At 36.1% G+C, this 13,588-nt stretch overlaps 1 protein-coding gene and 2 long non-coding RNA genes across 14 annotated transcripts in view; 2 read left to right on the top strand and 1 right to left on the bottom strand.

Annotated features, from left to right (window-relative positions):
• The window catches only part of BANK1 (B cell scaffold protein with ankyrin repeats 1), a 280,683-nt gene extending 276,440 nt beyond the window's left edge, over window positions 1–4,243 (top strand). For all 4 annotated transcript variants that reach the window (XM_025423160.3, XM_049104948.1, XM_025423141.3 and 1 more), the window contains exons 14-17: window positions 1,021–1,050; window positions 1,850–1,905; window positions 3,220–3,284; window positions 3,539–4,243. In XM_025423160.3, coding sequence (XP_025278945.1) covers window positions 1,021–1,050; window positions 1,850–1,905; window positions 3,220–3,279 — 146 coding nt within the window. In that variant the 3' untranslated portion in view covers window positions 3,280–3,284; window positions 3,539–4,243. The remainder of the gene's footprint in view (window positions 1–1,020; window positions 1,051–1,849; window positions 1,906–3,219; window positions 3,285–3,538) is intronic.
• LOC112644623 (uncharacterized) overlaps window positions 1–13,588 on the bottom strand; it is a 135,686-nt gene that overhangs the window by 34,299 nt on the left and 87,799 nt on the right. For 5 of the 8 annotated variants that reach the window (XR_007407767.1, XR_007407766.1, XR_004811322.2 and 2 more), the window contains one exon: window positions 12,662–12,872. The exons of the other annotated variants lie outside the window; for them this stretch is intronic. This is a non-coding gene — a long non-coding RNA (uncharacterized LOC112644623). Of the gene's footprint in view, window positions 1–12,661; window positions 12,873–13,588 lie in introns of those variants that run through there. 8 annotated transcript variants of the gene reach the window in all.
• LOC112644637 (uncharacterized) overlaps window positions 8,509–13,588 on the top strand; it is an 88,966-nt gene continuing 83,886 nt past the window's right edge. The window contains exon 1 of one of the 2 annotated variants that reach the window (XR_007407768.1): window positions 8,509–8,734. This is a non-coding gene — a long non-coding RNA (uncharacterized LOC112644637). The remainder of the gene's footprint in view (window positions 8,735–13,588) is intronic. The other variant, XR_003126599.3, reaches the window with a different exon arrangement.

A 13,588-nucleotide genomic window follows, 5' to 3' on the forward strand; every position in this document is an offset into this window, starting at 1 on the left:
ACTAAATGAAATACCAATACACAACAAATATAATGGCTAGAATATTTAGATATTGTCAAAATGAAGTGATAAGGATATAGTACACTGGATATGCATTGCATGAATTGCTAATGGAAGGGTAAAGTGGTGTCATGAAACAGTTGTGATGAAACAGTTAAATGTGCACCTACCTTATGGCCTAGACAAACCATTCCTATGTATTTTGCCAAAAGAAAAAAAAAAGAGAAAAGAAAAGAAAAGGAAACATTATGTGTACCCAAAGTCTTGTTCACAAAATTCATAGCAGTTTCATTTATAATGGCCAAACCAGAAACAACCCAAATGTCCAATAATAGAAGAGATAGTTATACCATAGTATATTCACACAATGGAATATAGTCAACAATAGAAAGAAATACCTACTATGACACACAACAACACGAATGAATCTCACAGCTTTATGCTAAATGAAAAATATCAAACACGAAAGAGTACATGGTTTGAGATTCCATTTATCTGGAATTCTAGATAAAAACTAATCTATAGCCATAAAAATCAGATTGGGGTCACTAGGGGTAATGGTGGAGTGAATATTAATGGGTGGCACAAGGGAATTTTCTGTAGAAATGAAATGTTCTCTCTCCTAACTGGGTGATGGGTACATGGCTGTATAGATTTGTCAAAAGTCGTAAACGTACATACTTTAAAATGTCTGAATTGTACTAAACATACTGAATAATGTTAATTTGAAAAAAAGAATGGAATATCACAGGCTAAAATATATTAAAGCAGAATAGCAAGCTTTTATTAAGTGTCTAATGTTTCTAAAATCGTAACACCTTGGGACAAACATCAGGAGGAAAAAAGACAAAAGTAGTAAAAGACATGATTTCACACTTTGTGGCCATACATTAGTATCTTTGTAACCAGACTATTAGATTAGTCACTTCAAAGACAAGAAGTAGTCAAACAATAAAAAGAAGAAAGTTTAAGATAAATATAGAGCAAAACTCAATAGAATGTGCTTTTTCTGTCTTCTAGATAAACTCACTATTGTGCACCATCCAAATGGTAAGTTTTTGCTATTTACCAAAGAATTTTGGACTACAACAAAGTATATGATAAACCAGTTTCAAAATTAAAGTAAACTTAATATGATGAGGCAGGTCAGTGCAAAAACTCATATAGATTTTCATATGTATATGCAAAACCACTTGACATCCAAAATAACTTTGAGGTGATTCAAGAACAGCAATGTAGAGGTGTGGTTACACAGTAAAAGAAGCATGTGCTTTGGACTCCAATGGGCCTAGCCCTTCACAACTTACCAGTTACTACCTTTGTCAAACCACTTAAGCTGTTTAGGCCTCAGTTGCCTTGTATGTAAATGTAGACAAGACTTCTACATAGGGGATTGCTATAAAGACTGATAATGATGTGTCAATGGGAGTCGATGCTTGGTAAGTGGGAATTATTGATAAAGCAAATGAAAGTGGAAAAACACTTGAGATGGTGATTCACTTTAGTGTGGTGGGGAGGAATGTACGCAGAAGGTTGGGAGGGTCAAGAGGAGCCAGAGGCCAGCTGGGGAGCCCTGACTAAACTTGGAGCAACTGTCTCCAACCTGAACCAAAGCAGTGACTGTGAGAATGGAGAAAAGCAATAGAACCTAGCCACATGGATGGGATTGAAAATGGAAAACCTGTAGTAAAGGCAGGAGGAGCAGTGGCCACACCCCTTGTTTCTTCAATAACTTTTCCCTTTACCCATATCGTACTCAAAGCATGTAATGTTTTTTAAAAGTCCTGAATATATGAATCATTAAATACGCGAAAGACTGAAGAAATAGTAACAGAGTTTATATTTCTAGGTAATGAAAGTGCCCGCAATGAAAATATGTTACATAACATACCCTTCCGCAATAAGGTAGGTTGTATTTATGTTAATTTTTATAAAAATGCAAAAAAAGAACTTCTTTGTCGAAAAAGAATGTAAGAGCCTTCTATCCTGACTATGCTTTGAAACATTTTAACAACTATGAACAAAATAGGTTACATAAGCGTTTGGGTGCAAATTACTGCATGAGCAGTAATGTAAGGAAATTAACTATTTAGGAAAAAAGCAAAGAACCCAAAGGGAAAAGTCACCTTGGCCAAAGTATGACTGAACTTAACATGTACAGATCAAATAAATCTTAGAGGAGTTTTGCATATATCTTTTTTAGCAACAGGAATATGATGAGTCTATTTGAATGACAGTGTACACAGTCCTTAAAGTCTAGCTGTAGGAAAAGATGTATCCCCAAAATATCATTCACGTAAATATACATCACTTCACATGTAGAGCTAACTGAAAATGAATTGCCAGCAAGAAGCTAAAAATAACACTAAGAGAGCAGCAATTGAAACCAAGACTAACTTAATGAGATGAGCACTGGGTGTTATACTATATATTAGCAAATTGAGTTTAAGTAAAATCTTAAAAAAAAAAAAAAAGAAAAGAAAACCAAGACTAGTTCAAGGCAACACTGATAATGTCCAGACCATAAATTCTTCCTCAAAAACAGGCATGTTATTCCAACTATCTACATATGTGATGTAGGAAATTTTCAGTATTGCCTAGGATCATGTGGCCCTGGATTTCTTGCTAAAATCTCATAATGGTAGATCTCATAATGGTAAATTCTCATAATAAACCAATTTTAATAACGCTTTTAAGTTATCTTATGTTTTAGGTGAATCATAAGGAATCATAAAAGTCATTTACCCTTAAGGACTGATTGAAATATTTCTGGATCATCCTGTGACCCACCAGTAAGCTACAGACCTAGTGAGTCTACAGTATATGGACCCTTTAGACTCACTGGACCATAGCAGAATCATGGGGTACCACCTAGGCCTCTGAGTTTATGAAAATACCTTTGTCAAACAAAGATCCTTCTACAAGATCTGGAGGACTATGCAACCATAGCATACTTTTTGAGAACAACATTTGGGGTACGAGGAAAAGAGTAAATTCCCAACACTTAGGCTATTCTCCATCAAGATGGAAATAAAATTTGAACTCAATGACTTTGTGTAGGTGAGCTTTACAATAATTGTTTCCTTTTAAGATGGAGGAGCGTCTTGCCAATTCCCTCAATGAAGCTGTTGTCCTATAAAAGGCAACTATGACTTTATCATGTTTCTTTGTTCTGCCTTAAAATGGAGAAATGCTAGCTCTGTATTTTTTTTTCCTTAGCTTCCTACTCGACTCCAAGGTGAAAAGGAATTCAGTTTCTGTTGCAGGAAAGATTATTAAAGAAGGTAAAATATCAGCTATATTTTTTATAAAGTTTAAAGCAGGCTTATTAGAGACTTGAAGGGACCATTTGTCTAGCACACAGAATACTTTAAATATTTCACTGTCTCCTCCTGAAATGATAAACATATGTATTTTTCAAGGTAAAGGTGATTGTTCCTTAGAAAGATTTATGTATAAAGGTGATTTTATGCTAGCTAATCAATTTCGATTGATGATCCATTATTCACTAATCTATTTCCTGTGATCTCACTTTCAGGTTATTATAATGAAACCCAAAAATCTGCAGACATCTGCTTTCTGAGCGAAGCAAGCTTGCATTTGGATTGCCTACTATCTTCAGGGAAAATACCATGAAAGCAGAAGTAAACCTCTGGATTTCACAATTTGTTATTGCCACAATTTAACTTGCTTCAGATAGGTATATCAAGATTCCAATTGAATGCCATAGAGCAGTTGCATTCTTTGACAATTCTTGGAGTTTTCAGTGCATTTTGCCACTGAAGCAGCTGCTACCCATTTTGAAAATTGAAGAAAAACAAGAGCAGAGAAGTGAAATGCTCTGTAGCAAAGTTATTGCACCTGTTTGAAGCACTAACCTTAACATTTTACTCCTCTGTCCTCAGAATGACCATGGAAATACAAATTTGTTCAATACATATTTGCCTTTTAAGTGGCTGGTCCTTTTTCTGAATTTCTGACATTCAAAGGTCTAACTATTATTGTCACATCATGTTTTCAGAAACCTTCCTTTAGTTAGTGCCCATTATTGAGAGAATATTATTTTAACTTTCTATATTTCAAATTAACATACATTTCTACAACCTACATTCTTTATTAAAAGGCTTACAATTCCAGCAGCCTATGTCTTAGAAACTATGTACTAGCTTAGAATAGAACACAGTTTTATTGTTCTATGATTTCCATGCCTGATTCCTGCAAATAAAATGAATGTTTAAAACTATGTCTGACTTTCCAAAATAAATGTATAATAATTAACCACCAATTTACAGAAGGAAGCCTCCTGAAAAAGCTTTTAATTCATTGAATTTCATTGCATAAGCCCCACACAGTAAATACACAAATGATTTTTTTCTAGCTTCTAAACAGTGTTAGGAATATCTATTTATAATGATTCTGCAAAATATTGACCACAGTTTCTCATGACTAGTAACATTCTCAAATAAACTCAAGTTTTAAAAAATAATACAGATGTTTGATTCATCCCTAACAGATGATGCTTTGATTGTGACATCTGGAAATCTAGTCCATAGTTTCACACCTAAGCTTTCGAGAAACAGCATGCCCTTCCACACACTGAGCCCCCATTTATGTGGACTGTCCCACCCAAAGAGTTCAGAAAAGCACTAGAACAACTGACTGGTTTTATATAATTTTCTGCATCTCTAAATTCAAATATATGTATTGTCTCTAAAGTAAAAACCTCTATATTGGCCTGTGACTGATACTTACAGTTTCGTCATTGGCTTTATTCTTATTAAAATTGTGAAATCTAGTGACAGGTGAAATGTCAACTTTTCTAATTATAAAGCAATTGGATTATCTCTAAGCTGAGACTCAATTAAGAGTGGAAGAGAAAGATGAGGCTTGAATATATTCAGGTCTTTAGCATAGATGGAAATCTAAAATCAGGGCTTCTAAATACTACCCTTCTGAACTGAGCTAACTTAGAATAAAACCATGGCAAAAAGCCCCTTTAATAGTCTCTTTCTTGGGATACTCTGGCCCTCGAAATCTTACCACTTTGTCATCACAAAGAGACCTGGTAAAAAGGAAACCTAAAATTAACTGAGGTCTTCCTCATGCTTCCTCTACCATGACTCCTCCCAACCCTAATTGATTTGGAAGTTAGAGAAGGTTGGAATTGGGGGAACTGGTGAAATCCATATCATTACCTATTGCACTGGACGATGCAAAGAAAAATAGAGAGAATGCAAGGGTGGAGGAAGACTAATCCAAATTTAGGAGTGACCTTATGTGCATATGGCTTAAGCTTAAACGGATCATTAAATACTCAAAAGAACTGATGACTCCAATATATTTTCATAAATCTAACATTCAATTATTCTGCCAATAGACACTCCAAGTTTTAGAAAATAAGACTGTTCTCAGTATTGTTCTAATGAGAATGACCTTGTAACTTGAGTCATCATTATGTCCTATTTGTACACTAGGTATTTGCCCATCTGAGTTCCTTCTGGTTTCCTATAATGCTAAGGGGTCTGATTTTTAATAACTTGGGCAACTGAAAATGCCCCGTGGAGACAGTGTTTTTTACATCTCTGGACTCCACCCCTAATATGCAGAATACTGTCCATTAACTTTGAGCTGCACAGCAGAAGCTTTGCATTCATGATAAAGATGAGAGAGGACGGGGCAAAGAACAAAAAAATAGATACAAGATGTGGCCTTTCCTTGGAGATTTGGGGCATTTCTCAGAGAGTCCTAACCACTGCCAGAAGGGAAAGACATACATGGGGGAATCTTTTGAGGATTTTGCGCTGATTCTGGAAACCTGAGCAGCCAGTAGCTAATATACTTTATCTTTCCCATCATCCCCTTCTTAAGTCAGGTTTGTTTCCAAGCCATTACTCCTAACTTTGGCCAAGAGCTGGCCCCTTCCTTAACTTCTTAAATTTACCAGAACTCAGACTTCTAAAGAAATTTGAACTGGCCTTGAACATTATCAGAGTTTTATGTATAATACTAATTCCCTTGTTTTCTACCTTGTCAATTTTCTAGGCTAACATAAAGGAAGCATGTATTCCAGTGGTTCCTAACTGGGCAATTTTGCTTCCCTTGCCCCAGATGTTTGGCAATCTGGCAACATTTTTTATTGTCATGACTATGGAGAAGGTGCTTCTGGCATTTAGTGTGTAGAGACAAATGATGCTAATAAATGTCCCACAATACACAAAGCAAAGAATTATCCAGTCCGAAATGTCAATAGCACCAAGGTTGAAAAACCCTGATCTAGATTAGACAGTAAAATGGGATTAACACTTTAAAGAACATCATTGAAACAAAAACAGCTTTATATAAAATTTTCTGAAAGTAGAAAACCTTATGATAGCACAATGAATGTCTTTGTTTTGAAGTGCATATGGCTTAAGCTTAAACGGATCATTAAATACTCAAAAGAATGGATGACTCCAATATATTTTCATAAATCTAACATTCAATTATTCTGCCAATAGACACTCCAAGTTTTAGAAAATAAGCCTGCTCTCAGTATTGTTCTAATGAGAATGACCTTGTAACTTGAGTCATCATTATGTCCTATTTGTACACTAGGTATTTGCCCATCTGAGTTCCTTCTGGTTTCCTATAATGCTAAGGGGTCTGATTTTAATAACTTGGGCTTACCTGAATTTTACTGCATAGTGCTTTTCTAAATGGGTAAATTTTTTAGAGAGAGATCTGCATCATGACCTGATCTACTAGGTCCCAGCTGATTGGCTCAGGGCTGCTATGCAGCCCTACTAGCAGCCCTTTCTGTAGCTGTACTTGCCAGCCATCTTGTTGGCCTGCCATAATTTGTGGGGCTGATCATTAAAGGCAGGGATTACCATATAAAAGACAACAAAAGATAAGATTCTTAATACAATGGACCTCAAATTTATAAATTACAGCATGATTTCCTCAATATTTTCATCGTCAAAATGTAGACAATAAAAATTCTTAAGTAATTTTATGGTTATTAAATGACATCAGATATTTACATGAGCAAGGCAGTACTTCATTCAAGAGCATGAGCTTTGAGGTAAGACTGACCTAGTTTGAATATTGGCTCAGCTATGTCCTAGCTGTGCAAAACCAAGTCAGTTTTCAATCTTCTTAAGCCTTATTTAATCATTGGTAAATGGAGGTAATAAGACCAATGTTAGCATAGACGAGAATTAAATGTAAGGAGATAATTCATCATTCAAAGAGGACACTTTTGATGGTAAAATAGAGTAGTGTTAACAATTACAATAGAAAAGCAAGTATAAACTAGGACTAATCCAGGCATAAACTGGCATATGTGGTCAGTCTACTTAGATGTAAGTGCTTAGAACATTTTGGCTAGGAGTAAATGTCAAGGAAGACAGTTTGCAAGAAAATAATCCTCTTTGAAATGTGAATGCCGTTGTGATACACTAGGCTGGCTCTTTATTTGACTGGCTCTTAGAGCATCTGGCTCAAATCTATATCATTGTTTTAAAAAACAATGATTACAAGGTGTTGAATGACCACCTGGGTCACCCAGAAAGATAAAAAACCTCAGGTGGAAAAATCCATCAACAGTAAAGTACTACAGCAGTGTTTCCCAGATTGTGTTACAAAGAACTCATGGTTATTGCATTAAAAAGGAGCTCTGTAAAAAAGGAGGGGGGTGTCTCCGTGATCAAGTGACATTAGAAAGTTCTATGTATTTTAGTCCTCTTTAGAATAGCATAATAGGCATACAAGTACAGAAGACTAAGTAATCCTGCAATAAAGAAATCTATATAGTTTGAAAACTACTGATTTACATTTTGTGTAAATATAAACTGGCCTCATTTCCCAATTAAAGGGAAAAGGAAAACTGGCTGAAGGATGACTGTAGTGATGTGTTTAGATGAAGCCTGAAACCTGGATTCAATGGAAAACTGTGTCAAGATCATTTAAGAATGTTTGCCACAGGAGATGGTGCCAGGGGTGACAGGAGTGGTGGCATGCACAATACTTATTTGGCATTCAGGATTTGCACCTGCTTATAGCATAAAGTGAAATATTACATTCTGACTTTTGCAAATAACCAAAGTTAGTTTCAGTCAGAATGAAGATCACTTGTCTTCAAATAAATGAATTAGTAATACATGTCTCTAAGTAAAACACTGTAGGGATCCCTGGGTGGCGCAGCGGTTTGGCGCCTGCCTTTGGCCCAGGGCGCGACCCTGGAGACCTGGGATCGAATCCCACGTTGGGCTCCTGGTGCATGGAACCTGCTTCTCCCTCTGCCTGTGTCTCTGCCTGTCTCTCTCTCTCTGATGTGACTATCATAAATAAATAAAAATTAAAAAAAAAAAAGTAAAACACTGTAATACTGTATAACTCTTTCTACATCTACAAATCAACATCAAGCTTAGTTCCATACAGAATTGACCATTTGGAAGGTGCTATGTATGATATACATTCCACCAATGAGATGATCTCTTGGAAGATCTAGAAGATGGAGTTGAGACAGGGAGCACCCGCTGTTGCTGTGGAGACTGGCCAGTAGGGTAGACCCATGTTGGTCTCTGTGGCCAGTGGGATCCTCATCTGAGGCTCTGGTCACCAGCTGCAGGAGCTTGAGGCAGTTAAAGTGGTATCAATGATGGTAATGGGCACAAGCTGCTTCCTGACCACTGGATTTTAGCTACAGTCATGTTAACCTGAACCAACTTGTCTTAGCTCTCTGAAGGATCTTGTAAGCTCTTAATTCCCTTTATTAGATTCTTTTTTGGCTGAAATATCTAGAGTAGTTTCTGTTTCTTCTGGATCTCTGACTGGTACATTGAATAAAATCAAGAGTCTAATTTAACTCAGTTTTTCCCTAATAAGAATTTTATCTGAAAATGTATTTCTTAACCAAAATATTTTAATCTGTTTAGCCTGCTGCTTAATTCACATTTCAAGCACTCAATTCACATTTCAGGTGCTTATTTGATGTTTTGTAAATGAATAAATGTTAATCAGGTCACCTTCTGGGTTACCTGATTCATAAAATAATGACATTCCTCCTGGCATAAGTCCAACTTCCAAGCCAATCTTATATGATTAAAATTACTCAGGTGTCTGAAATCAATATAAAATCCTTTTGAGCTTTATATAATCTAAGCATATATATATAATAACATAATTTTAAGAAACTTAAATGCCAGTATTGCCACGAGAGCAACAAAAGCTTTATTCATAGACTACCTAGTTGTAGAATTCAGATTCTCCTTATTTCTCAAGAATATATAGTTAAATAAAATGACCCTCATTAAATTCATTTTTCATTAAAATCTAAAAATACCAAATTACAAATTCAGGAAGAATTTCACTTCCATCTACAATCAAGGCATCAGTATTAAATTATTCATTGATTAGTTCTTCTTTTGTTAGCTCTCTTCTTTATATAAAAATTTTAGATTATGTTGAATATAATTATTTCCTATTTAAATATGTTCAATCCTCATTATTAATAATCTTATAATCTGATTTAACCATACTTTAAAAGTTCAGATTGCAGAAAAACAAACTTTAGAAAACCTGACACCAAGGGAAACATTTATCAGAACTGCGGCTGTCTTACACACTTCTCAGTTTTGAAATATGGTGGATACACAAAAGGAAACAAAGGGGGGGAGTTGATGAATTGAATACTGCTAAAGGGTGACCCAGCGAGTGTGAGTAACAGTATCATTTGCTCAGATCCATTTTCCTTCCTAGACTGTGAGGCTGAGAAAAGTAAAGCATGTCTGACACCAGCACTTAAGTCAGAATCTTGTCTATTGGACGTGGTGGTTCCCAAAGTAAACTCTAGACAGCCTTCTGACCCATTTTGTTCACTTTGGATTAGGCACTAAGGTTTTCAAAAGACCAAGGCCTGGGCACCTGAGTGCCTCAGTGGTTAAGCATCTGCCTTTGGCTCAGGCCGTGATCCCGGGGTCCTGGAATTGAGTCCTGCAACAGGAGCCTGCTTCTCTTTCTGCCTATGTCTCTACCTCTTTCTGTGTCTCTCATGAATAAATAAATAAACTCTTAAAAAAAAAAAAAAGGACCAAGGGTGATTACAGGTTCTATGAAGAAACAATAGACAGATGAAAATAAGCTCTTCTTGAAATGATACTAATTACCTGGCCGTTTGCTGAGCACCATAGCTTGATGTCCCCCAAGGAAAGGGCATGATCTTATCAGTGTTACCAGAAAAGTAGGCACTAATCATTTGGTACATTTTTACTTCTTTGTTTTCCACAGAGAGGGGAAGCATTGGATTGAGCAGTGTGATCAACATCTTTTATTAGAAACACACTGAACTTTTACCTTTAAAATATCTGTATTCTTTAGCCAGCAATCCTATCTTCATAATAGCTCTCACCCCTCCTAAAGCATCTCTGTAGTTATTTGGAGGAACTCTCATATGTGCTTCAGCTGTGTCTGCTGCTAGTAGCTTTGTGAAGACACCGCTCCTAAGATGACTGCCACCTACAGGTGACCTACTTGGTTCTCAGCCAAATTTCATGGGAATAAAAGAAGATGCCCTTTTCCCAATTCGGTGTAGCATTTGGTCACCAGAACCCGGAAGATTCTCTACTTTTATTTAAAATTTTCCATGGTTTGTGTAAGCATAGTTACTTCAAACTGCTATGGAAAACCAAGTCCCTTACAGAGTCAAGTGCCGCCCCCTTCCTTCCATTGTCTTTACATAGGAGGATGCCCTGTTACAATCTTTTCCTTTCAAAATCTGTATCTTTTAATTCCTTTTTTAAAGATTATATATGTTTGTTACTGGTATTCCCTCTAGTACTGATAGCCAATGGGTAAGTTAGAAGACAAAGCCCAATCTTGCCTCTTTATGAACTTGAGCATTGACAAGTTGATCATTTTAGTTTGGTGCCACAGGCTTTATCTTCCTGAGGCAAATATTTGTCATATTGATGATCCAGTATCTGGCTTTTCTTTCTTCCTATTGGCACTGCCATCATTCTTTTGAGAAATTTCCTGATTGACTATAGTTTTAACAAGAAAGTAATTCCAACTTACTCCCACTGAAGCCTCCCACTTCATAAGCTGAGGGTGGCAGATTCTTATTCAGTGCACTTTTGGCACAATCAGATTTCTAAATTCAATCAGGCATTCATTCCTGAGATGCTGATTCAGTGGCTGAAGTCATTCTAATCACGGTGTGGGGACAGACTAGAGGTCAGACTGCTCTTGTGGCATGACCTTGGCTGCAATTTTGCCTGCTCCACCCCCAGCAGACCCTTGATTCCCAGCCATCCTCTTAGCCCAGTCCTCCAGTCTCCATTGGTTATGTCACTTTCCAATATCTTCATAATAAACTTCCATTTGCTCGGAGAGCCAGATTGTAGGGTAATTAATACTCTAGATTGGAGAAATCAAAACACATAGTTTTGGGATTGAATGTATCGCCCCAAAAGATACAAAGTCCTAACCCCCACCAACTATGAATGTCACCTTATTTGAAAAGGGTCTTTGGAGTAATCAAGGTAAGATGAAGTCATACTAGGGTACAGTGAGCCCTGAATCCAATACAAACTGTGTCTTTATAGAAGAGGAGAGGCACACACAAGGAGGGAACACCCTTTGAACACACAGACACATGAGCCAAGAGTATTATTGAAGTGTTGCAGCCGCAAGCCAAGGAACACCAAGGAGAGCTGACAAATCAGCAAAGAAAGGAAGAGCCAAGGAAGCATCTCCCCTTTCTCCAGGTTTCAGAGGGACCATGGCTCTGGCAACCTCTTGATTTCAGACTCTTGGTCTTCAAAATCATGATACAGTATATTTATATCTATTGAAAGCCCCCTGTTTGTGGTACTTTGTTACAGCAGGCCTAGAAAATATATAACTTCAATTCTTACTAATGACAACTATGTACCATTAGTTATACTATTTACTCAAGGTACTCATTATATATCTATAACACAGAAACCCTTTCCGAGAGAACTGGTCACATAATGTTTTTCACCTGCCCAACCCCAAATTTTGTATGCAATAAGCATATAAATAGGAATCCAATTAATATATACAAATGAACAGCAAGCATTGGGCAGAGTGGGATTACCTGAAGAACTTAAGTATTTTCTCTCTTACCCTCTTCTCCCCAACACTTTCCTCATCTTGTTATCTACTCATGAATAAAATGTCCTTCATGTCATCAACCAGGTTACTTTCTGAATGCTCTATAAATATTTACCAAAATAAAATAACCCAAGTCCTTCACAAACCAAGGGTTAGATACTATATATAATAACATAGGAATTTTAGGAGACCTGGATTTTTACTATGACAACACTATCACCAACCCTGAAATATATGAAAATAAGGAAAGCAGGTATGACATTTCTTCAGTTCTGTTCATATTCAATGTACTGTGAATTATTAAGAGCAGTAAAATGGAAGTATATTAAAAACAAAAAGGACATAGAGATATTCATAACACGAGGATGTCCAGAAAGAGCTTACATACTATGTGCAACTGACCAGACAACAATTGTGTAATTAACGTGAGCAATGATTCGATTTTTAAACTTCTTTGAGGTTTTGTTATATTTTATTTGACAAAGTCCAATTTGACTGAGAATACTAAGCAAACAAAAATGAGTGTTATAGATATAATCTTTATTCGTTACTGGGATTTTTATTACATAACAGCTCTGCAGTCATCTCAAAATTCCTCGAATTTCTTTCTGATACTGTTATTTGATTTAGCAACTGGATAAAAGCAGCTGAAAGCATTTCTTGGTCTTAAATTAGAGTTGGCCATGACAAATGTTCCTACAAGAATATAGGATGAATCCCACACATTTATCACAGCATCTGGGCCATGTTTGTTTCTGTAGGACAGAGGAGAGGGTAGGAAGAATTCTTATGTTGGTAAACTGGAAGTCTAAGAATTACACTTGCCATCTGGGACTGCTTTGATGAGAATGCTGGTCTGTTCTTCCCACTTAATTACCAAAATGAATTATCATCATGCAAAGACAATGATCTTGGTGATCAAGACTTAAGAAAAGCCAGTAAGACTAAATACTTTCATTTAAATGTGGTTGTATGTATTGCCGTAGCATTGAACAATCTTCTTGAGTTCTTTAGAAAAAAATTCATGTACCCATTTAGGCTATACAAACAAGAAGTTACATAAACCCAATATAATTAAAGCAATTTATATAGGGCATAAACTTCATGATGTTTTACAGTCATCTTGTAAGTAAGGAAGGCAACTAACAGGAATAACTTCTCCCAGCAAAAACACTTATGCAGTTTGCAGAGTTCCAAAATACCAATCTTTAAATATGTACTATTTCACCAAAGTGCCAGAAGAAGAATAGCAAACTAAATAGAGCAAAATATGGCCTCAATTTAAAGATTTGGTGAGGAACTAAAGAGAAAACCTAGTTTTATGTGTGTTGTTATAAAGAATCAGCTTATTTTCTTTAGCATTATAACTTCATTAACTCCATTAGAGAATCCAAATTTCAAATAAAAAAAAAAAAAACTTAGGTTCACCTAAAACTATTGGACAATTAACTCAATGGTAATACATCCAGTA

The sequence above is a fragment of the Canis lupus genome, chromosome 32 (assembly GCF_003254725.2).
Source record: "Canis lupus dingo isolate Sandy chromosome 32, ASM325472v2, whole genome shotgun sequence".
In the NCBI taxonomy this organism is placed as follows: Eukaryota; Metazoa; Chordata; class Mammalia; order Carnivora; family Canidae; genus Canis; species Canis lupus.